Source organism: Rosa rugosa, chromosome 1 (assembly GCF_958449725.1).
Source record: "Rosa rugosa chromosome 1, drRosRugo1.1, whole genome shotgun sequence".
Lineage (NCBI taxonomy): Eukaryota > Viridiplantae > Streptophyta > Magnoliopsida > Rosales > Rosaceae > Rosa > Rosa rugosa.
The window spans coordinates 2,754,055-2,776,756 of NC_084820.1; the positions used below are offsets into that span (position 1 = coordinate 2,754,055).

The following is a 22,702-nucleotide window of genomic DNA, read 5'->3' on the forward strand; positions in this document are numbered from 1 at the left end:
CAAGTGTTGCAGTGGTGTAGGCCGAGAGATGGCAGGGTGGTTGGCTTGTTTGCGCAGCAGGGCATGGGTATGTGATGCAGGGATGCTTCGGTGGCAGCAGGCTGGAACGCAGGGCTGCAGGGAGGGGGCAGCAAGCAGCGACGCAGGGGCGTGTGGCTGCAGGAGCAGCTCGCAGGGCAGCAGGGGCTGCGGTGCAAGGTTGCAGGCGCACGGGCCCGTGGGCTGCAGCGAAGGAGAGCAGGGGGCGCGTGAGGGCAGGCTGCAGCGAAGGCTCGGCTAGCTCGGGCTAGGGGCTGCTTTGTGAATGAGTTGATTTCGGTTTTTGGTTTTCTGTTTTGTGGCTAGAGTCGTGCTGATAACGTGTTTAAGTAAAATAGATTCGAGAGAGAATGTAGAGAGAATTGTAATCATATTATTGAGAATAGGAGCCCTATATATAGGGATTACAAAGTACATATTCTAATGTTACAAGGAATACTAATCCGAGTAGAATTAGGAATTCTAGAACCTTCTCTCCTATTACTACTCCTAGTTTGATAAGGCACACTAAATCGATATTCCTTCAACAAGAACATAATTTTCCAATATAATGCAGCAATAAACAAAGAGTAATTGTTTTAGGTTTCGGTCACAAGACTTACAAAATTCAATGATACTTTTGAAACTCTTCAAAATCATAATATGCACGTTGAAAAATGTAACTAAAAAAAATGAGCTCTAGCTCTCTCTTCCTTGCGGCGGCTAACCCTAGGGTTTTGCCCTCCGTTTTCTTTGGCTTGCGTCAATGGTGTTCGCGGTCATTGCCCGGCGAGTTCTCTGGACTCGTGTACCTCTCCCTTCCAACCATCCGGTTGCTGCACCCTCATCTCATCGGTTTGTCGGTGGGATCCTCCCTCTTCGGGTTTTTCTCATGCCTGTGCCACCTTCTTCAGAGATGGTGACGGACGGCAGTGCCATGGTTTGGTGGATCCAAACCAGATGTGGGATCCGGGAACTACCAAGTGGAGGCGTTCGGTAAGAGGTACGATCAGACTTTCTTCGGCGACAGCAAATCGGCTCCGGGTTGTTGCTGAAATCCGGCGATGGTTGGAGAAGTTGCTTTCGATTTCTATACGTCAGTGGGGATTCTGGTTATCATGGGTATCAATAAAGAGATCGGGCCTTTCGGGTGAAGGATGGAGGTGCCATAGTTGGGCCCAGTGGGTGCAAGGGGATCCCCGGTCCGGTCTTGGTCAGAGGATGGCAGCGGCGGTGCAGTGCGATTCGGCGTCATGGAGGTGCTGCTCAGGAGGGGTGCCCTGCATTTCGGGTGTCTAGAGTTGGGTTGGAGCGAGGGTGCCCAAGTGCCTGGGTGCTCACAATAGATCTATATGGGCCTATATCTGTGTCAAGCCGGCTTGGTCAGCCCTCAATGCTTCAGGCTGGATTTGGATCCGGATTTGGGATCCAGGAAACACTCAAATCCGAATCTTAGATCCGAGACAGTTGCTCTTTTTGATCTGGTATTGGTTCTGGTTCTTAGGAGTTTGTTTGCTAATTTTCGAGTTTTTGACACCCTCGGTTACTTTCGAACTCCTGGTGAGCGAATCACCTCTCCGAGGTGATCATATCACCGGCTACAGTTACTACATTTACACTACTTTCGTGACATATGCAGTGCAGCGATGTCGTTCGGCATCAAGTCACATCCTGGTTACCTCCCATTTTAGATGCTTCTATGCATCTTGTTATCTTTAATTATTCTTTTTTCATTATAGGTGAGTTTGTGCATCTTGTTATGGTTTTTTTTATTTTATTTCGATGCTTTTGCATCGCTCCATGTACTCCTTAGTTTCACTTTATATAGTTTGTCATTCCCTTCAAAAAAATAATATGCACGTTGAAAATATAAACCAATAAAGTGGTGAAGAGAAATGACTTATCTCCAGAAGTTTCATCACATATAATTATTTGTCAAGTAGTACACTTACCAATTTGCGACTATTAATAACGTGCAAATGAATTTTGAAAATGTAATCTTTGCAATGAAACATCCACCAACAGATCTACTCTTAAGATTGATGGAAAATTTGGTTGATGGATGCTACATGAGTCACCCTATTTTGATTCTCCTACAAAATAACACGAATACAATATATATTAATCATAAATAATTATGATAATATTATAGTCATAATAGACTAAATAACAAGGATTATAGAACTTATCTCTTGGATTTATAGGCTTCCGAAGGACATATTACTCGAAAAGAGTTTAAGGTTGAGGCGTGTAAACACTGCCCTTAAGAGTAGATTTTACCCCTCAGAGACAATGTCTCGGTGTAGCAGGTTTGTGGTGCCCTACCCTCCAGGGTACAACAACCTCGACCCTTGTAGGTGTACACTCACAATACTCGAATCGTATCGAGTAGCTTGAAACTTTCTTTTGGAGGAATAGATAAATTAAAGGAAACACATGAATATTTTGAGCTCGGAAAGGAAACAAAGAAGATTGAATTTCTTGTTGTATATTTTGATTTGGAAAGCTAGAGATTATATAGAGCAAGGATGATTAATGCAATAACAATTTGCCAATAGCAATTATGCTTTTTTTTTTTTGATGAAAAGAGGTCAGCCCATTATATATATTCAGCAAGCAGTACAAAAACGAAACACCCCTATGGGGTCGACAGAAAGAATCGTTCCTTAGAGAACCCTAAACACCTATTCTATGACAAGAACAAGCCCCAGGCCACCCCGAGTACACCCACCTTTTGAGGAAAATAACGCACCTTTATTCCAAACAAAGATCAGCATCCTCCGAAGCAAGTAAAATGAACCCTCAGAGGATGTGAGCTTTGCGACCTATTAAAAAACTAAAAGCTAGGAATGGAAGATGATAAATCACCTTCCATCCCTTTTAAAATTAAATAAGCCCAGCAGGCCCTCCAAGCCCAGGACCTAGAGCCAAAAAGCCCTAATGCAGGCCATGACACCAGACAATAGGCCCAATTCCAGTCCCCTGAACAAGTGCTCAGGACACCCAACCCACCAGCTCGACTCCGGCAAGCTGAGCTACGCCACCGTCGGAGTGCACCATCTCCATCAGCAGCGGCGCCGGTCGTCCTCTCCAGATCTAGGACTCGAAGCCACCACCAACCCACAGAGAGCGCCGATCTTGTAACGGCCGCAGCCATCACACCAGACTTGAACGAACCCAGCCACCCCACACCACCAGACGTCCTCAGACTCCCAGATTGGGAGCCAATCCAGTCTCCACCGTCCGCGACAAACGCCAGAAAGCAAACCCGATCGCCATCCCAACAGTCGTCAACTCCAATAGCTCCACTAGTCGGACCCGGCACCGACAACGGCATGCCATCCAACCAGAAGAAAGCTCCCTTTCGCACCCACCGAATCACCACCGCTTCAGCAGCACCGCCGGAAAGAGGCGACCCACTGAGATCACCATGGCTCCTACCCGGATCCCACTCCACCCCGTAAGCACCGCTAACCACCGATGCAGTACCAGCAGTTCCTTGGCCCACCAACACGGCCTCAGTCGCACCCAAACTCTTTTCACAAGAACTACCTCCGAAGACAACGAAGACGAAGGTGAGGAGGCCGAAACCTGAGATTTTCTCCATGAATGGATTAGGTGTAGGTCGCGACAACCAAGTAGGATCGCCGCTCTACAAACCCTAGCAGAGCGCTCTGCTAGGTCTTTCAAGTATATTAATGTAGTGCCAATAGCAATTATGCTTTGTAACTTATGTAACAAAAATGAATATAATGACATTGATTAGGAAAAATCAAAACCAAATGTATCAAATAAGGAATGAACCAATATAATTGCAGAGTTAACAAAATGAATAATCCAAACAGATGAAATCTTTGTAATAATCACAATCAAAGAGAGTTAATGACTATTACTATCTGCAAATAACGGTTCAAAGGTGGTTTAAAAAAAAAGCAGGTATTTTATTGATTGTTGGAAAATTTGGTTGATGGATGCTAGTTGAGTCACCATATTTTGATTCTCTACAAAATCACACGAATACAATATATGTTAATAATAAATAATTATAATAATATTATTGTCATAATAGATTAAATAACAAGGATTATAAAACTTATCTCTTGGATTTATAGGCTTCCGAAGGACATATTACTCGAAAAGAGTTTAAGGTTGAGGCGTGTAAACACTGCACTTAAGAGTAGATTTCGCCCCTCGGAGACAATGTGTCGGTGTAGCAGGTTTGTGGCACCCTACCCTCCAGGGTACAACAACCTCGATCCTTGTAGGTGTACTCACAATACTCGGATCGTGTCGAACAACTTGAAACTTTCTTTTGGAGGAATAGATAAATTAAAGGAAACACATGAATATTTTGAGCTCGGAAAGGAACCAAAGGAGATTGAATTTCTTGTTGTATATTTTGATTTGGAAACCTAGAGATTATATAGGGAAATGACGATTAATTCAAGGGTTTTTGTCCATTTACACCATTTTTAGATATTTTTTTCCCACTTACCCCATTAAGTTTTTTTAATTCCCTCTTACCCAAAACACTCTAAGGAGGTCTTCCCTAATACCCCATTAAGATTTTTTTTTTGTTTTTAATTTTTTTTAATACCATTTTACCCCCACCCCTTTATTACTTAGAGAGAGAGAGAGAGAGAAAAAAAATGGAAGAGAGAGAAACCAAACCGGAGCTCGGTCACCGGCCGCCGGAATCCGGCCAACTTTCGTCTGATTCCGGTCACCGGCCACCGGAATTTGTTGAAAATCTCACCGAAAAGGTTTTTTTTGCCCCCAATAGACCTCTATTGCCCCAATAGTCTAATACCCCCTAATAGACGTCTATTGCCGCCCAATAGACGTCTATTGCCCCCCAATAGACGTTTATTGCCCCCTAATAGGATTTTCAGTCGCCAGAATGGAAACTAATCTCCCTAAATTTAGACAAATAAAACTTTGATTACAGAAAAAAAAACAATTGATGTAACCAATTCAAAACGTCTATTGCCCCCCAGTAGACATTCAAAATTTTTTTTTCTATCCTTCTGAAAAAAAAAAAAAAAATTCCGATTTAGGCACCCACGTCTCTTCTGTTCTTCAGCGGTTGTTGACAGTCCCTGACTCCGGCATCATTGACGATGGGAGATCTCACTCCTCATCCAAATTCCAGTGTTCGTCGACCTCAACCACCGAGAACAACGAGTTTGCGCTACGACTGGCCGGGTTGGGCGAGTTCCAATCGGATTTATCCTCAGCTCCGACGAGTTTCAATCAGATTTATCCTCCAACTCCGGAGCTTCTATGGCAGAGAGAGAGAGAGGGAAACCAAAGGGCAAGGACCCAGGGGAGGCAGAAGCCTTCAATTCGTTGCCGATGAGGTCGTTCTGGACCACCGAGGAGGTCGATCTCGACCATCACTGACATCCTCTCCTTCTTCATCGGCTTTGACGGTATCGTTCTCGAGAATCTCACCGGCGTTGAAAAACCGGCGTGGAAAAACCTGATGTAGCGTGTGCCGGCGTGCTGGGGAGAGAGAGAGAGAGGAGAGAGAATGTGCCGGCGTGGTGGAGAGAGAGAGGAGTAGTGGCAAAATGTAATTTATTAATTAGGTTGAGGGTAGGATAGTTATTTTCTTTTAAATTGGGTTGGTGGGAATAAAAATCTGTTGTTGGGATAAGTGGGATCATTTTAGTTTATTTTGGTGCTTTGGGTCAAGGACCCTTAATTCAATAACAATTATCTAATAGCAATTAAGCTTTGTAACTTATGTAACTGAAATGAATATAATGACATTGATTAGGAAAAATCAAAACCGAAGGTATCAAAGAAGGAATGAACCAATATAATTGCTGAGTTAACCAAATGAATAATCCAAACTTATGAAATCTTTGTAAAAATCACAATCAAAGAGTGTTAATGACACAAAAAGAATTAATGACTATTACTATCTGCAAATAACGGTTCAAAGAAAGTTTCAAAAATAGCAGGTATTTTATTAATTGTCGGAAAATTTGGTTGATGGATGCTACTTGAGTCACCATATTTTGATTCTCCTACAAAATCACACGAATACAACATATATTAATAATAAATAATTATAAAAATATTATTTTCATAATAGATTAAATAACAAGGATTATAAAACTTATCTCTTGGATTTATAGGCTTCCGAAGGACATATTACTCGAAAAGAGTTGAAGGTTGAGACGTGTAAACACTGCCCTTTAGAGTAGATTTCGCCCCTCGGAGACAATGTCTCGGTGTAGCAGGTTTGTGGCACTCTACCCTCCAGGGTACAACAACCTCGATCCTTGTAAGTGTACACTCACAATACTCGGATCGCATCGAACAACTTGAAACTTTTTTTTGGAGGAATAGATAAATTAAAGGAAACACATGAATATTTTGAGCTCGGAAAGGAAACAAAGGAGATCAAATTTCTTGTTGTATATTTTGATTTGGAAAGCTAGAGATTATATAGGGAAAGGATGATTAATGCAATAATAATTTGCTAATAGCAATTAAGCTTTGTAACTTATGTAATAGAAATGAATATAATGAAATTAATTGGGAAAAATCAAAATCAAAGGTATCAAATAAGGAATGAACCAATATAATTGCAGAGTTAACCAAATGAATAATCCAAACTGATGAAATCTTTGTAATAATCACAATCAAAGAGAGTTAATGACACAAAAAGAATTAATGACTATTACTATATGCAAATAACGGTTCAAAGGAGGTTTCAAAAATAGCAGGTATTTTATTAATTGTTGGAAAATTTGGTTAATGGATGCTACTTGAGTCACCAAATTTTGATTCTCCTACAAAATCAGACGAATACAACATATATTAATAATAAATAATTATAAAAATATTATTTTCATAATAGATTAAATAACAAGGATTATAGAACTTATCTCTTGGATTTATAGGCTTCCGAAGGACATATTACTCGAAAAGAGTTTAAGGTTGAGGCGTGTAAACACTGCTCTTAAGAGTAGATTTCGCCCCTTGGAGACAATGTGTCGGTGTAGCAGGTTTGTGGCGCCCTACCCTCCAGGGTACAACAACCTCGATCCTTGTAGGTGTACACTCACAATACTCGGATCGTATCGAACAACTTGAAACTTTCTTTTGGAGGAATAGATAAATTAAAGGAAACACATGAATATTTTGAGCTCGGAAAGGAAACAAAGGAGATTGAATTTCTTGTTGTATATTTTGATTTGGAAAGCTAGAGATTATATAGGGAAAGGATGATTAATTCAATAACAATTATCTAATAGCAATTAAGCTTTGTAACTTATGTAACTGAAATGAATATAATGACATTGATTAGGAAAAATCAAAACCAAAGGTATCAGATAAGGAATGAACCAATAAAATTGCAGAGTTAACCAACTGAATAATCAAAACTGATGAAATCTTTGTAATAATCACAATCAAAGAGAGTTAATGACACAAAAAGAATTAATGACTATTACTATCTACAAATTACGGTTCAAAGGAGGTTTCAAAAATAGCATGTATTTTATTGATTGTTGGAAAATTTGGTTGATGGATGCTACTTGAGTCACCATATTTTGATTTTCCTACAAAATCACACGAATACAATATATATTAATAATAAATAATTATAATAATATTATTGTCATAATAGATTAAATAACAACCTTATCTCTTGGATTTATAGGCTTCCGAATGACATATTACTCGAAAAGAGTTTAAGGTTGGGAAGTGTAAATACTGCTCTTAAGAGTAGATTTCGCCCCTCGGAGACAATGTGTCGGTGTAGCAGGTTTGTGGCGCCCTACCCTCCAGGGTACAACAACCTCCATCCCTGTAGGTGTACACTCACAATTCTCGGATCGTATCGAACAGCTTGAAACTTTCTTTTGGAGGAATAGATAAATTAAAGGAAACACATGAATATTTTGAGCTCGGAAAGGAAACAAAGGAGATTGAATTTCTTATTGTATATTTTGATTTGGAAAGCTAGAGATTATATAGGGCAAGGATGATTAATGCAATAACAATTTGTCAATATAAATTAAGCTTTGTAACTTATGTAAAAGAAATGAATATAATGACATTGTAGGAAAAATCAAATCCGAAGGTATCAAATATGGAATGAACCAATATAATTGTAGAGTTAACCAAATGAATAATCCAAACTGATGAAATCTTGGTAATAATCACAATCAAAGAGTGTTAATGACAGAAAAAGAATTAATTACTATTACGTACTATCTGCAAAATAGCAGGTATTTGAAAATATTCTAAATAAATTCCAACATATTTTCTGTCCTCTATACCTCTATGATCAACATCTACGCCATCGGGGATTTACAAATCCGAAAAGTAGTTTGGAAAGTGAGAAGATCGATGAGGAATTCAGGTGGGTGGATTCTGGGGACGTTATTATTTTTGGGTGGTTTTTTCTTTGTTCATATTGCGGCAAGTTCACCGAGAAGTCATCGACTACTGGCGCAAGATGCGGTCGAGATCAAGATGGTAAAAAATGTAGTTGTGTTGGATAATAAGCTTGTTCAACTGACTTTTTCTAATCCTGGTGGGGATGTTATTGGAATAAGGTATGGAGGAATTGACAACTTACTTGAAATTAACAACAAGGAAGGTAATAGAGGGTACTGGGATGTGGTTTGGAATAACCCGGGAGAGACGAAAAACACACAATACAGACTACAAGGAACACAATTTAAAGTAATCACGGAGAGGCCAGACCAAGTAGAAGTTTCTTTCATCACCACATACAATGCCAACCTCCAGCGGGGTGTGGCAGTTCCGGTGAATGTTGACAGAAGATACATAATGCAGCAAGGACGTTCCGGGTTCTATACCTATGCCATCTTCGAGCGCCTTGAAGGGTGGCCAGGAGGGGACATGGAGACAGTTAGAGTGGCTTACAAGCTTCAGCAAGCCAAGTTTCGATATATGGCGCTATCGGACACTAGGCAAAGGTTCATGCCAACAGCCGATGAGCGAGCACGCGGTAGGCCACTTGCATTCAAAGAAGCTGTTTTACTGAACAATAAGACGAGCAATCCTGAATTTGAAGGGGAGGTGGATGATAAGTATCAGTACTCGGCCGAGGACAAAGATATCAAGGTGCACGGTTGGATTTCTATTGATGACCAATCACCACCGGTGGGATTTTGGATGATCACACCTAGTGATGAGTTTCGTATAGGTGGTCCTTTCAAGCAGGACCTCACCTCTCACGTTGGACCAACTTCCCTAACTGTGTTTGCTGCCCATCATTATGTTGGTAAAGAAGTTGGGCTGACATTCCAAGAGGGTGAGGTATGGAAAAAGGTTTTCGGACCTGTCTTTATCTATCTTAACTCGGCAGCACAAAACTCAGCTAATAGTCCTTCAATGATCCGTACACTATGGAACAATGCCAAAGATCAAATGCTTGAAGAAGTCAAAAGTTGGCCATACAATTTCATTAGTTCTCACGACTTTCCTTCTTCGGATCAACGTGGATCAGTTTCGGGCCAGTTACTAGTACATGATCGATACATTGAAAGTCTTCCTCGGGCAACTTTGGCTTACGTAGGATTGGCTGCACCCGGAGAAGTTGGATCATGGCAAAGGGAAAGCAAGGGATACCAATTTTGGACTCAAACCGATGAAAAAGGCTATTTCCTCATTGAAAATATTAGACCCGGTAACTATAATTTGTATGCAACTGTTCCAGGGATAGTTGGAGACTACAAATATGAGGTTGACATTACAATTGAACCAGGAAGTAAAATCCAATTGGCTAGTATTACTTACAAACCTCCGAGAACCGGTCCTACATTGTGGGAAATTGGCATTCCTGATCGCACAGCTGCGGAGTTCTACATACCGGATCCATATCCAACTCTCATGAACAAGTTGTACAAGGGGAGTCGGTTGGACAAGTTTAGGCAGTACGGGTTGTGGGCACGTTATTATGAGCGTTACCCTAACAATGACCTCATCTACAGTGTTGGTGCTAACAATTACCGTGAGGATTGGTTTTATGCTCAAGTGACTAGAGGTATAGGAAATGGCCGGTATGTAGGAACTACATGGCAGATACAGTTTGAACTCAAGAATGTGGTCAATCCCGGAAACTATACACTTCAACTGGCCTTGGCATCAGCCACTTATGCAGAATTGCAAGTTCGGGTTAACAATTTGAATGCCAAGCCACCTCTTTTTTCGACAGGGCTAATAGGCGACGACAATGCTATAGCAAGACTTGGAATTCATGGCTTATACTGGTTATGGAGTATTGATGTACCGAGCACTCTACTACGCGAAGGAAGGAACACCATCTATCTTACTCAGTCCAGAGATGGCAATTCACCTTTCCAAGGAGTCATGTATGATTATATAAGACTAGAAGGACCTTCTGAGAAACCATAATTATATTACTTTCCAGAATTGGGAATAAAATTGCAAAATGCAAATATAGTTTACTTTTATTTTTTATGGTACCTGGTTGGTCTAGTTCTTGTGTTTTACAATGTTTTAGTTAGATTTTCCGATATCAAGATGAAGTATTGACACTTTGAAAGATGTGTTGCACACACTTATATGATTTATCTCCCAGGGACACAAACACAAAAACATAGGTGAAATAGCATCAGCTATACAACAGGTCAATTGATTTTTTGTCGGTATAGTTGGCTACTTGAAACACAGAGCTAGCAGGAGTAGAGAGTAGAAATGCTTTCTCCTTAATACGTCTTTCATAATAATCTTTGATACATAACAAAAATTAATTTTGTCGAATCTCCTTCAAAACTTCCACAGCTTATCACTGTCATGGCTAAGAATTTCATTTTCTGCATTTGTTCGAAAATCCTTGCTTTTCTGGATCCCTTGTCAAATGGCTTTGAAGAACCCTAGTTAAATCCGCTTCTTCTGAAGGTTTATCCTTGGTTTCAACTGGCTAGGGTTCCTGAAGACTTCTCCGGCTGTTGCTTTGCTTCTTATCTTTCTTCACATTATACATGTTAACAGCCTGTTTCACACGTACAGAATTCCAGTCATAAGTATATACCCAATTCACTAATGCTGTGGAAAGAACCCATTGCCAGCAAAAGAGAAGCAAACCATGATAACATTGATCATGTCGTGGGAGTTCTTAGAAATGAACAAAAGGTGATTTGGCTTACCTCTGCTTTCGTGGTTATTCACAATCTATTGAATAAAGCTCGACTCTATTGAATAAAGCTTGGCTGAAAAACTGATTTCAGAAACTATTCCTCGGAATGAAAAAAACCAATGTTTAAAACTGTCTACATGACACAAAGTTTACATCCTAGATTATTCAAAGAAATGCTTTTATCTCAATGAACAGCTTTTTCTACACCAGAACACCTTACAATGTCTTTCAATAGGAGGTTTCCCAAAACAATTAAAAAAGCTCGTCTTCAACCACCAGACATGGAGTTAGATATGTTACAGATTCCACCATTTAGGATGCGGTTGCTCATGTTGCTATAGTGATATATGTAAAGACCATTGAGTAACTTATCTGAGAGAATCATGTTCAAGTAATCTGTCTCAGAATTTTTTCAACTATTGTTTGGTACTGTTTCTTGTGGCAAAACTCAAGGCACGATATATGTGTTAACCCTCCTTGGTGCAGTGTGCATCTGTGCCATGCTGCGTGCAGTAACGGTAACCCACACTAGAGAGGAACTTTCGAATCTCTACTTTACTGCTATTACTGGCTTCCAACAAACGCTCGTCTTCCTCATAAATGAGATATGGTGCTTCACTTGCAGCTCTTGATAGTAACTTCTTAGCTCCTTTCAGCACATGATATTCCCAGCCTTGAACATCAATCTTGAGCACAAGAACAGGTTCAAATTCTGGAATTACATCATCAAGAGGGACAGTCCTTACTTGAACTGCTATCTCTTCATTAGACTTAAAAGCCAACTTTGCACCAGTGGCTGAAACAGCACTATTGTCCAGACGACCAACCAACTGGTAACATAAGCAGGATTGACATTAGCAAAGCATTATTAATTGAAATTTTCAAGAGCCTATCTACAATTATCTATTGCCGGGAAAAATAATGATAGAGTAATAAGTTAAACTATGCTAAGAGAAGCCTCAGATATGGCATCTTTATATTCTCAGTCTCCCAAGGAGGCACACACTACTAGAGCCAATGCATGATCATCACTCGCAAGCATATGGATCCCATAACCTTGTCTACAATCCTATGTATTCTCAAATTTCAAATGTAATGTTTACTAGACTTAGATTTGAAACTCATTTCACACATACCAGCTTATGTAATCTCATAATCACAAGAATTCGAAACAGCATTAACACAACAATGTATACAAAAACCATGAAACCAAACAAAAATAGACTAAAATTTAACCCTGCAAAGAAGAGAAAAGTAACAAGTCGATACGAATGTGATCTGTTCTACACTTGCAGATGCTTGTTGTTCAACTAGTCTAAACCGAAAATGAAATTTAAGTTGTCGAGCTAAGTCTATGCGAGAACATTCCCCATCACAGGTGTTAATCCATCCCACAACAAAACATCATCTTCTCGAAAACTCAACTACGCATCCATGGTAGCAATTGAATGTACTAGTTATTAGTTCAAGCATTCTCAATTATCGAACCCAATAACAACAAGCATGTACAGACACAAACAAATTCAACAGAAATGTACTACCTTATGGAAGGTAATATTGCCGAGGCGGTCCGACGCAGCGGCCTCAAACACAGTGACCAAATCCCTAACACGATTCAAGTAAATCCCATCGCAAATCCTCTGCAGATTCTCCAAAACCGGCTCGAAAGCAAAAACCCGAAAGCCCATCACGGCGGCGGCGAAGCTGGCAATGCCCACATTGCCGCCGACGTCGACTACAAGCCCATTGGCCTTCCCTGCACTCCTGAACCTCCCCAAGACCTCCTGAATCGTCTCCGAAATGTCGGGTCGCCGGAAAGGCTTCCCCTTCAGCATTCTCACAATGTTCTTGTGGGGCTTCTCCGGCAGTTTCCCCAAATCGGCGAGCGAGTAGAGGAAAGGGTACTGGAGGCCCTCGACGACGTTGGCGATTACTGGGTGGGATTGGGGGCATAGATCGCAGTTGAAAGGTTGGATTGGGCCGCGGATTGGGTTTAGATGGGTTTGGATTATGGGGTTAGGGTTTAGGAGGCTAGGGTTTTGAAAGGGGCGGAAGCTGAGGAAGAAGAGGAAGAAGATGAGGAAGAGAGTGGCGGAGCAGAAAAGAAAGATGGGTCTGATGGGTTTCTCTCGTTTCCAAGCATTGGCCATGTTTGAATTGGAAATGGGTGTGAGAAAGTGGAGTCCTTTTGTGATTTTCCCGGGAAATTTAGGATTGGATCCAGTTGCAGAGCTTTGCTATGTTTTGCTCTGAGATTTTGGGGAAAGAGGGAAAGTCCGGTGGTGTCAACTGTCACTGAAATTTGTGGGACTTTTATGTCCCAAAGTTGGTTGTGAGCCGTTGGATCACATTTGTGGCTAGGTGATTTTTTAGGCTTTCCTATTCGTAATGGGGTTATATCGTGACACTTTCCTAAATGGTTTATATATATTTTGTGCTCTATAAGTGCCTCTATGTGATCAACATCTACGCCATCGGAGATTTACAGATCGGGAAAGTAGTTTGGAAAGTGAGAAGATCGATGAGAAAATCAGGTGGGTGTATTCTGGGGACGTTATTATTTTTGGGTGGTTTTTTCTTTGTTCTTGTTGCGGCAAGATCACCGAGAAGTCATCGACTACCGCCACAAGATGCGGTCGAGATCAAGATGGTAAAACATGGAGTTGTGTTGGATAATAAGCTTGTTCAACTAACTTTTTCTAATCCTGGTGGGGATGTTATTGGAATAAGGTATGAAGGAATTGACAACTTACTTGGAATTAACAATGACGAAGGTGATAGATAGGGTACTGGGATGTGGTTTGGAGTAACCCGGGAGAGACAAAAAACACACAATATAGACTACATGGAACACAATTTAAAGTTATCACGGCGAGGCCAGACCAAGTAGAAGTTTCTTTCATCTCCACATACAATGCCAGCCTCCACAGGGGCGTGACAGTTCCGGTGAATGTTGACAAAAGGCACATAATGCAGCGAGGACGTTCCGGGTTCTATACATATGCCATCTTTGAGCGTCTTGAAGGGTGGCTGGGAGGGGACATGGAGACACTTAGAGTGGCTTACAAGCTTCATCAAGCCAAGTTTCGATATATGGCGCTATCGGACACTAGGCAAAGGTTCATGCCAACAGCCGATGACCGAGCACGCGGTAGGCCACTTGCATTCAAAGAAGCTGTTCTACTGAACAATGAGACGAGCAGTCCTGAATTTGAAGGGGAGGTGGATGATAAGTATCAGTACTCGGCCGACGACAAAGATATCAAGGTGCATGGTTGGATTTCTATTGATGACCAATCACCACCGGTGGGATTTTGGATGATCACACCTAGTGATGAGTTTCGTATAGCTGGTCCTTTCAAGCAGGACCTCACCTCCCACGTTGGACCAACTTCCCTAACTGTGTTTTCTTCTCATCATTATGTTGGTAAAGAAGTTGAGCTGAAATTTCAAGATGGTGAGGCATGGAAAAAGGTTTTCGGACCTGTCTTTATCTATCTTAACTCGGCAGCTCGAAACTCAGCTAATGGTCCTTCAACGATCCGTACACTATGGAACAATGCCAAAGATCAAATTCTTGAAGAAGTCAAAAGTTGGCCATACAATTTCATTAGTTCTCAAGACTTTCCTTCTTCGGATCAACGTGGATCAGTTTCGGGCCGGTTACTAGTACATGATCGATACATTGAAAGTCTTCCTCGGGCAACTTTGGCTTACGTAGGATTGGCTGCACCCGGAGAAGTTGGATCATGGCAAAGGGAAAGCAAGGGATACCAATTTTGGACTCAAACAGATGAAAAAGGCTATTTCCTCATTGAAAATATTAGACCCGCTAACTATAATTTGTATGCATCTGTTCCAAGGATAGTTGGAGAGTACAAATATGAGGTTGACATTACAATTGAACCAGGAAGTAAAATCCAATTGGCTAGTATTACTTACGAACCTCCGAGAACTGGTCCTACATTGTGGGAAATTGGCATTCCTGATCGCACAGCTGCGGAGTTCTACATACCGGATCCATATCCAACTCTCATGAACAAGTTGTACAAGGGGCGTCGGTTGGACAAGTTTAGGCAATATGGGTTGTGGTCACGTTATTATGAGCATTACTCTAACAATGACCTCATCTATCTTGTTGGTGCTAACAATTACAGTGAGGATTGGTTTTATGCTCAAGTGACTAGAAGTGTAGGAAATGGCCGGTATGTAGGAACTACATGGCGGATACAGTTTGAACTCAACAATGTGGTCCATCCCGGAAACTATACACTTCAACTGTCACGCCCCGAATTTTGAATAATAAATTCAAATCCGAAACATGAATAATTACAATTACAAAATCCAAATCTCGAAACTTCGAGTTCATTATTACAATTCACTCTCACAAGCAATATTGTAAAGCTCAAATGAGCATAACACACCTCACAACGTACAATTGCTGTAAAACTCTAACAATTGCTCTAACCGCACGATCACCGTCCTGGTTCTCCTGTCCTGTAGGATTACCCGCTACACAATTTGAATAGTGTACCGGGAGTTGCAACAACACAAAACCCGGTAAGCTTTTTACAGCCAGTATGAGTAAACAAGAAAGAATTGTTGATTTATTTCTTTACAATTAATATAACTCAACACAATCACCATAAAAGGAAGGATACTCTTGAGGCTCTCTTTTAAGAACTCATTCTTAAAAGACTCAAGTATCCTCAACACTTCTCACATAAGACCCCTCACAGTCTCAAGTAACCTCAACATCACTCATACATGACCACTCACAGTCTCAAGTAACCTCAACATTTCCCTCACAACACCACTCAACAATTGGCAGACAGACTAGAGCTCTAACTGATCGTTTCCACCTACCCGGCGCGAGAGCGTGGTTCACGATTTAATACTATTCAGTTCCACCTACCCGGCGCGAGAGCGTGGGTCGCTGATAGTATGCCATGGTCACCCCGTGACCTATTGATCTCCACAGATCATAACAATTTATTGTTCCTCAACAATAAAACTCAACATCTCTCTCACTATATTGTTTCTCAACAATAAACTCAATACCCCTCACAATATATTGTTTCTCAACAATAAACTCAATACCTCTCACAATATATTGTTTCTCAACAATAAACTCAACACAACTCCAACAGTACATATTATTTCACGTAAATAATATATATACATAGACATTCGCACAGGAATGTCTATTAATACCAACTATAGTTCACACGCATTAAAGCAATAAATTCATTTTATACTTAAATTCATTTTCTTACCTGTGAGCCGCAGCCCTATGAACCGTAGTTGATCAAGTTCATATTATTTCAAAACAAATCTTTATTTCATAAACAATTTCCACACAATTACGACAAAAAAATCAATTAATTATATTCGGTTCGTAATATGAACCATGTGAGGTTTACTCACCTCTAATCCCGCTGCGTCTTCTCAACAGCTCAGAATACGATCCACAATCGTCCACCAACTTAAACCGTCAATCACCTAGTCAGATACGATCTTAACTTAGCAATCATTCATAAACCACATATATACGGAAATCCAACGGTCGGATTCTAGTTTAATAATGATCCAACGGTCAGATCAAAATTATATGATGATCCAACGGTCAGATCCTCACGGATCGCCCTTAGGATCATCCTCCAAAATTATCACGAAGATCCAACGGTCAGATCTTCTTGAATCGTCCTTACTAACATCTTCACAAAATTATACGAAAATCCGACGGTTAGATTCTCACGAATCGCCTTCCGAATCACTATTTCACAATTATACGAAGATCCAACGGTCGGATCTTCGCCCATGACCACACAAAGCCACTGGGACAGTCATAAGATCAACATAACAAAACTACAAGTCCATCGGACGGTCCGATCTTCACAGATCACAAATCGAACGATCGAAATCGATCGAAATCGTAAAATTCATAACTTAATCATACGATATCCAAAAATTGCGTATAATATATCGAAATGATCGTATTGAAATATAGAATCTGAAAATGTACAGAAACCATATTTTTGATCCCCGGAGGTGGCCGGAAAGGGCCGCCGGAGTTAGTGGCAGAGCCGCCGCCGACCACCACAAATGGTGTCGGGGCCGGGCTGCTCTTCTTCCTCTCATCATGCTTAACAACTTTCATAACTAGCACGAAGTCTGAAAATGACCGGAAGGGGTCGAAAATTACCTTGAACAGTATGAAGGTGGCCGGAATTTTCCAGAAACCGGCGAGAAACTGCAGAAAACGGCGAGCTCCAATTCGACGTAAAAACGTCAATTTAAGGCTTCGATTCCTTCTGAAGAGTTGTTAAGAAACTCAAGAAGAACTCACTGATTCAAGAATCACAGAAAAATATGGTCTGTAGCTCGAGATATACCGATCGAAAGCTTCGGTGGTCGGAAAAATTCCAGAATTTTGCAGAATCCGGCAAGGCTCGATTTCGACGTCAAAGCTTCAATTTCAGGCCTCGATGCCTTCTAGAGAGTTGTTAATAACATCAAGGGGAACCCACTGGAAAAAGAATCAATCAAAACGATGCACTACAGCTCGAGATATACCGATCGAAAGATTTTCGTTTCGGATTGAAAACTTACCGAGCTCCGACGAACGTGAAACCGGTCACTCTAGGTGCAATCCTCCTAGTATGATGATCAGCAGGTTGAGGGGAGTTCATGAAGCCAAGGATCGGAAGTTTTGGTGGCCGGAGCTAGGAGAAAACCGGCGTTGACCAAAATCGAGCTTAAATCGGACCGGGCTTGCCGCCGCCGCTACAGGCCGCGCCGCCGTGAAAGGCTGCCACAGACAGGTGCGCAAGGACCATACGAAGCCAATGGAAGAAGTTTGGTGAGGATCGGTGGCCGGAGGAGGAAGAAATCGTCGATCGAAGTTTTGGAGGCGATTTCCGGCGGGGAACTAAAATCGCAGCAGATTTTCCAATTTTGGAAAAATCTGTTTTTATTTTTGGAAATTTCCAAAAATGGAAGCTTTATACTAAATTGGAAACTTTTTCAAAAAATCATAACTAATTCATACGAACTCCGATTTTTGCGTTCCGCATATGCACGCGATCGTATCGACGAGCTCTACAACTTTCATGAAGAAAGTTTTCCCAAATTTTGAACGTATAAAAAGTCAACTTTCGCGAGCCCCTAAATAACGTTCGTTTTTTCGAAAATTAATCGTTCGAACTAATTCCACAACTTCTCCGAGCCTCGTACTCGCTCCCACTATCGTGAAATCATTTCTAAAAATCCACGGAATTTAATTTGGATTTTTCGGGGTATTACATCAACTGGCCTTGGCATCAGCCACTTATGCAGAATTGCAAGTTCGGGTTAACAATTTGAATGCCAAACCACCTCTTTTTTCGACAGGGCTAATAGGTGACGACAATGCTATAGCAAGACATGGAATTCATGGCTTATACTGGTTATGGAGTATTGATGTACCGAGCACTCTACTATGCGACGGAAGCAACACCATCTATCTTACTCAGTTCAGAGATGGCAATTCACCTTTCCAAGGAGTCATGTATGATTATATAAGACTAGAAGGACCTTCTGAGAAACCATAATTATATTTAACAGTAGTTAGTTATACAATTTTGTACCTTTTTTTTTTTTCCCACAATAGACTTAGAACCGGGCAAGAATCAGCTTGTTCCTCGTTGATTTGTGACTGATGACTTGTGTGACTTATCTGCACCATAACTAAAAATATATACTCAAATGAAGGTTTTGTTTTTGTTTTTTCATTTTTTTAAAAGCAGATCAGCTAACTAATTTATTTTCTACAATCTACATGTTGTGTTTGGGATTGTGTAAACGTCTTTCATAACATAATTGCATGCGTATGAGTAACTTATACACGGTAAGGTTGATAAATAAAGTTTTCCACCTTCTAAGATTTCTGCAATGTTAGATATATCAGGTTGTTCATCCACTATTAATATGGATTTCAAATTGTTATTATAAATTCTTCATCGAAAATGGTTCTTCTCCTGCATAGGAAGATGTCATATTCGAAAAAGATTATAAGGTTTCACAAATCCATGGCTATGGAACATAGGATTCTAAAGAGCCAACCATATCCTCTGCCTATTTATAAGCTCGTCATAGAACTTCAACCCTTAACATGCCTCAAGTTCCAAGAGAATACCTTGGCATTTTGAAACCACATAAGCTTTCGCTTACCAAAGTTTCTATTGCCTGACAAATTTTACAGTATTTGTTTCCTAAAAGAACATATGAGAAATCATCTGGCAGCTTCTGTGAGTTCTTTGATTTCTGATATATATATATATAACTGTCAAGCACTATTTGGAATTTGAAGAGGGTAAGAAATTGATCAGATTGGTATATTAAGTTGCTTAAACGTTTTTCATTTCTCATAATCATAACTGCCAGCATTATTAACTGATGGTATATATACTGCCCCATTTCTGACAAAGAATCAATAAATTTAGAATGTTATTGTTATTTGGGATTAGTTCATTTGCTACTTTCTGATGGGGTTTTTTCTTTATATTCTTTTAGATAACATAAAGTTTGCAGCTTCCTTTTGGTGGTGTCTAATTCCACAAATGCCATGGTGAGGGAAAGCTATAATTTTTATTTTCTTAGGCTTTTCTTTACTTCCCACCCTTTCAATCTAGCTTATTTGATTTTCTCAGATCTCTTGGTTCTGATCAATAACATTTTTCACATCTAATATTCTCCGATAATAGTTTCCTAAAAAGAAAAAGGAAATTCAAGCGTTAAAATTTTACCTAGATTAGGATTATTCAGAGGAATCAAGTATTCTTTTTGAGGCTCCCCTCAGAAGAAAAAACAAAGTATTCTTCTTGAGGATATTAAAAGCTGTTTCACAACAATTGTAAAAACAAGAATAAGTGATTCAGTATTGTGGGCAATATTTTTTATGGAAACTTTTGTCCTTTTTCATTTGAATTGATCGATGCATTTGCAGGGGAGCTATCTTTTTCTAGTTTTTCTTGGGACAGTTTCTGTGTTTACTGCATGTTCAGAACATGAACATGCAAACGCTACAATGGCTACTTTTAATGTCTTGGACTATGGAGCTGTCAGTGGTGGCCACATAGACAATGCACTGGTACTACTTTTATTACTTTTCAGTCAAATTTATATTTTAGTTATTTGATTTTCTATCTGAAACCTGAACTACATTTTCTAAGATTTTGAAGGCATTCTTGGATGCATGGAATGCAACATGTAGCTCAGAAGCTGAAAACTCGACTCTAATCATTCCCAGAAGGAGATTTCTTGTAAATCCAACCACTTTCAATGGTCCATGCAAAGCCCAAAGCATCAATTTTGTGGTATGTCTAAGATCTTTTCTGATATTGTTTTTTTTTCTATTTCTGGAATTCATTTGCAGAATGAAAGATATTTCATTGTTACTGGTGATTAATTGACATATATAGATATTAGGGAGACTTTTGGCACCAAAGTCACCTGAAGCATGGAAGGACCTTGATCCAGGTCAATGGCTAGCATTTCATGGTGTTAATGGACTCAAGGTTGCTGGCCCTGGTACTATTAATGGAAGAGGAAAGCGCTGGTGGAATCAATCTTGCAGATATCATCCAAAACTGGTACAAAAACTTCAATCTCAAAAACAAATTAAAACAAACAAAAGCAACTAGTTCTGGAATGTGCTTAATTAGTTAGTTTCTGATATGGTAATTCTCAATCTGCTGAACCTTCATTTTCAGGAGGGATGCACTTCACGGGCTCCAACGGTAAGTAGCTAGTCTTTTACCATCGGAAAAATGCAATTATTTTGTATATCCAATACACTGAATAACATCGAGGGGAAAATATGCAGGCTTTGAAGGTTCTATCATGCAAGAAAAGCTGTCTTAGAGATATTCACTTTATAAACAGCTCCCAAGCCCATGTCTTAATAGAAGGGTGTGATGGAATCAAGATTGAGAATCTTATGATTGAAGCTCCAGGAAATAGTCCCAACACTGATGGGATTCACATTCAGTCCTCTCAAAATGTCATTATCAACAACACCATCATAGGCTCTGGTATATAGATAAAATTTTGCTAATTTTGACTCAATATTTCAACTTTTTGTTTTTGGTTTTTTCTTCTTCTCCATAATCAGAATATGACTACTTGTTACTAGGTGATGATTGTATATCAATTGGAGACCATATATCCAATATTGCCATCTCATATATTAAATGTGGCCCTGGTCATGGAATAAGGTAACATTTAGTAGAAAACAATATAAAAGTGATGCATATATATAATTATACATGCACATAATTTAGTGAAAAATACATTTCCCTCCTCTGTTCGGAAACAGCATTGGAAGCTTAGGGAAATCCGGGAATGTCGTTCATGTAGAGAACATTCATGTCAGTAAGGTTACCCTCCAAGGAACTACGAACGGAGCTCGGATCAAGACATGGCAGGTATCAAATCGAAAACACGATTTCATAATTTGGAAAAAAAATAATAATAATAATTTAGTGTTAGGGAAGTAACATTTTCTTCTTGTAAATACATGAAGGTTGGCAGGGGTTCTGTTCGAGGGGTCAGATTCGAAGATTTCTTTCTGGAGTCTGTTAAGAACCCCATAATCATCGATCAAAACTACTGCGAAGTTAGGGGTGCCTGCGAGGAATTGGTAACTAAACTCACTAGCTACAAGCCCTTCATGATTCTAATAAAACTACCAAGTATTGAGATTAGTAACTTATATTTGTCTGTACTATTATAGCCGACTGGTGTTCACATAAGTGATGTCTCCTTCAAAAACTTCTATGGAACATCGAGTACCAATATCGCCATCAATCTGAATTGCAGTCACTCCGTTCCTTGCACCGGAATATTCTTGAAGTCGGTATACCTTCGATCTGCTATAGTTGGACAGAATGTAACTTCTAGTTGCAGAAATGCCTACGGCATTGCCTCTGGATTAGTTCGGCCAAGCCCCTGTATCCAATTCTGAACAGATATATAGTTCACCATGCACATTATACTTCAAAACTTTAATCATCCAAACCTAACCAATTCACTAACTTGAGAGAGGTCATTCTAAAAGGAATGGTCACCCTCCTAGTTGCATATGCATTATCGTGTACCAAAAAGAATAGAAAGTGTGAATAGCATTTCAATCTTTATGTCTCCCAATGTCACGCTGAATTACAATTAAATTTAAACACCTTTAAATTAACCTGGTTGTGATAAGACGAGTCCATGATATTTCAACGCTGAGGTCGATACTCTCTGCAATTGTGCTGACTAATGCCTAGAGCCTCCTATCTACAGGCTGAGATTACTTGATCAAGCAAGTAATCTCTTGTGATTGTTTTCCAATTATGATTAGGCAATATATTCCCAATCATTTTGCAATTAGGAGCACACCGTGCAAACCCTTGTTTTCCTTCTAAAGAAACGAATAATTTCCACCAAAGCTTGGCTGAAGAAACTGATTTTAGAAACTACTCCTTGGAATGAAAAAACCAATTAAAACTA

At 40.0% G+C, this 22,702-nt stretch overlaps 2 protein-coding genes, 1 long non-coding RNA gene and 1 pseudogene across 4 annotated transcripts; 2 read left to right on the forward strand and 2 right to left on the reverse strand.

Moving 5' to 3' along the window:
• Positions 1 to 1,370: 1,370 nt before the first annotated feature.
• On the forward strand, positions 1,371 to 18,762 carry LOC133726962 (uncharacterized; annotated as a pseudogene).
• On the reverse strand, positions 10,651 to 13,469 carry LOC133710325 (uncharacterized). 2 transcript variants are annotated; one of them, XR_009846604.1, is made up of 3 exons: positions 12,712 to 13,469; positions 11,181 to 12,000; positions 10,651 to 11,026 (listed from the first exon to the last, which is right to left on the reverse strand). XR_009846604.1 is itself a non-coding variant. In XM_062136370.1 (2 exons), the coding sequence occupies exons 1-2, from the start codon at positions 13,318 to 13,320 to the stop codon at positions 11,638 to 11,640; spliced, it is 972 nt and encodes a 323-aa protein (XP_061992354.1). In that variant the 5' UTR covers positions 13,321 to 13,469; the 3' UTR covers positions 10,651 to 11,637. The 2 variants fall into 2 exon arrangements, 1 of the variants encoding a protein (XP_061992354.1); XM_062136370.1 differs by having other exon boundaries at positions 10,651 to 12,000.
• LOC133710336 (uncharacterized) lies at positions 15,488 to 18,464 on the reverse strand. The gene is made up of 3 exons (XR_009846606.1): positions 17,783 to 18,464; positions 17,376 to 17,699; positions 15,488 to 16,672 (listed from the first exon to the last, which is right to left on the reverse strand). It is a non-coding gene; the product is annotated as an uncharacterized LOC133710336 (long non-coding RNA).
• A 1,401-nt stretch (positions 18,763 to 20,163) lies between the features above and the next one.
• On the forward strand, positions 20,164 to 22,263 carry LOC133712160 (probable polygalacturonase At1g80170). The gene is made up of 9 exons (XM_062138247.1): positions 20,164 to 20,300; positions 20,392 to 20,526; positions 20,632 to 20,802; positions 20,923 to 20,949; positions 21,036 to 21,243; positions 21,345 to 21,426; positions 21,528 to 21,636; positions 21,735 to 21,851; positions 21,945 to 22,263. The coding sequence occupies exons 1-9, from the start codon at positions 20,238 to 20,240 to the stop codon at positions 22,173 to 22,175; spliced, it is 1,143 nt and encodes a 380-aa protein (XP_061994231.1). The 5' UTR covers positions 20,164 to 20,237; the 3' UTR covers positions 22,176 to 22,263.
• The last annotated feature ends 439 nt before the right edge of the window (positions 22,264 to 22,702 follow it).

Coding starts and splice junctions, on each gene's coding strand:
- LOC133710325 (XM_062136370.1), bottom strand. CDS start 13,320: ATGGCCAATGCTTGGAAACGAGAGAAACCCATCAGACCCATCTTTCTT. Junction 12,001..12,711: donor GCAATATTACCTTCCATAAG/GTAGTACATTTC, acceptor TTATGTTACCAG/TTGGTTGGTCGTCTGGACAA.
- LOC133712160 (XM_062138247.1), top strand. CDS start 20,238: ATGGCTACTTTTAATGTCTTGGACTATGGAGCTGTCAGTGGTGGCCAC. Junction 20,803..20,922: donor GCAGATATCATCCAAAACTG/GTACAAAAACTT, acceptor CTTCATTTTCAG/GAGGGATGCACTTCACGGGC. Junction 21,637..21,734: donor CTCGGATCAAGACATGGCAG/GTATCAAATCGA, acceptor AAATACATGAAG/GTTGGCAGGGGTTCTGTTCG.